The sequence below is a fragment of the Notothenia coriiceps genome, unplaced genomic scaffold (assembly GCF_000735185.1).
Source record: "Notothenia coriiceps isolate Sejong01 unplaced genomic scaffold, NC01 NC01_scaffold00000339, whole genome shotgun sequence".
In the NCBI taxonomy this organism is placed as follows: domain Eukaryota; kingdom Metazoa; phylum Chordata; class Actinopteri; order Perciformes; family Nototheniidae; genus Notothenia; species Notothenia coriiceps.
In genome coordinates this window covers 21541060-21542720 of record NW_011333040.1, presented here as the reverse complement: position 1 = coordinate 21542720, position 1661 = coordinate 21541060, and the positions used below count along the sequence as shown (strand labels likewise).

The 1661-nt window shown below is 41.7% G+C and overlaps 1 protein-coding gene across 1 annotated transcript in view; it reads left to right on the top strand.

Moving 5' to 3' along the window:
* Positions 1-1135, top strand: part of LOC104952294 (DnaJ (Hsp40) homolog, subfamily C, member 2) — a 3227-nt gene extending 2092 nt beyond the window's left edge. The window contains exons 5-8 of the mRNA XM_010779093.1: positions 533-682; positions 768-856; positions 934-1003; positions 1103-1135. Of these exons, the coding sequence (XP_010777395.1) occupies positions 533-682; positions 768-856; positions 934-1003; positions 1103-1135 (342 nt within the window). The remainder of the gene's footprint in view (positions 1-532; positions 683-767; positions 857-933; positions 1004-1102) is intronic.
* Positions 1136-1661: the final 526 nt, after the last annotated feature.

Genomic DNA, 1661 nt, shown 5'->3' with positions numbered 1-1661 from the left:
TATGTAGTGTCTCTACTTTAAAGATGTATATCAGTATGTATGTTCAGGTGTATATCAATATGTAGTCTCTCTACTTTAAAGAGTCCTCTCCTGCTGATGTTCAGGTGTATATCAGTATGTAGTGTCTCTACTTTAAAGAGTCCTCTCCTGCTGATGTTCAGGTGTATATCAGTATGTAGTGTCTCTACTTTAAAGAGTCCTCTCCTGCTGATGTTCAGGTGTATATCAGTATGTAGTGTCTCTACTTTAAAGAGTCCTCTCCTGCTGATGTTCAGGTGTATATCAGTATGTAGTGTCTCTACTTTAAAGAGTCCTCTCCTGCTGATGTTCAGGTGTATATCAGTATGTAGTGTCTCTACTTTAAAGAGTCCTCTCCTGCTGATGTTCAGGTGTATATCAGTATGTAGTGAGTCTACTTTAAAGAGTCCTCTCCTGCTGATGTGGGGAAACCCCTAAAAAAGCACAATAGGGCCCCTTTAAATGAGTATGTGATGACGAGTGTCTCATCAGTCAGTTTCCTGTGTGTTTTCAGGCCCGGCAGGCGGAGATAGATGCGGCTCGTTTGGCGAAGGAGAAGGAGGAAGAGGAGGCCAGGCAGGTGGCTCAGCTGGCCAAGAAGGAGAAGGAGATCCAGAAGAAGGCCATCAAGAAGGAGAGGCAGAAACTCAGGACTTCCTGCAAGGTTTGTGCTCAGAAAGCATCTCTGGACACTTTCTAACCTCCAGCAGTAAGAGTGCTTTGTTTAATCTCGTCTACTCACTCCACAGACCTGGAATTACTTCACTGAGGAGGAATCTGACAGTGTGAAGATGATGGAGGAGGTGGAGAAGCTCTGTGATCGCCTGGAGCTCACCAGGTACAGACATATACATATACACCTGGAGGATATTGAATGTAGATTTATCTCCTCTTATCACAAATGTGTGTTTCCAGCCTGCAGTCCCTGAATGAGATCCTGGCCCTGGGCTCCAGAGAGGACAGCAAGGTGGCCGTGGTGAAGCAGGTAAAGAGAATTATTTGTGGCTTTTCCCCTTTTTATTTCATAGCTAATAATGTAAGATGCGGTTTGTAAAGCCCTCTTAACCTTTGTGTTGTGTTTCAGTCAACTGTGCAACTTTTGCCCTCTGTCGTTTGAACTGTTTGTAAACAGGGGTCTTAAAAAGTATTAAAAGTTGATAAATCCATTTAGCGAAAATGAAGGCTATTAAAAAGTATTAAACGGCATTTTCCAAGGTATTACATTTTGTTGCTTGTTTTCAATAAGTATATGAATTGTCCAAAGAGGCATTCTACAGTCTGCCTGAATGTAATCATTGCGTAGGTGTGTAGTGTGATTCTGTGTAGTTTATTTATGGCATCCCGTTGGATTTGACGTCATCTGAACAGGACATCGCACGCTCACTGCTTGATAGCGCGGAGGTCCGTTTACGTCGGTTGTTAAACAACATCGTAGAGATGATCCGATCACGTGATCGGGGATCGGAGCCGATCACGTGATTTTCAAAAGATCGGAATCGGGACAAAAAAATCGGGGATTGGATTTTATTTTTTTATTTATTTTTTATTATTTTTTATTTTATTTTATTCAATGTTACAAAACAAAAATGACCATGTTCAAGTCTTAAAGTCATCCTGAGGCCTTAGTTTTGGTTTCAAATGAC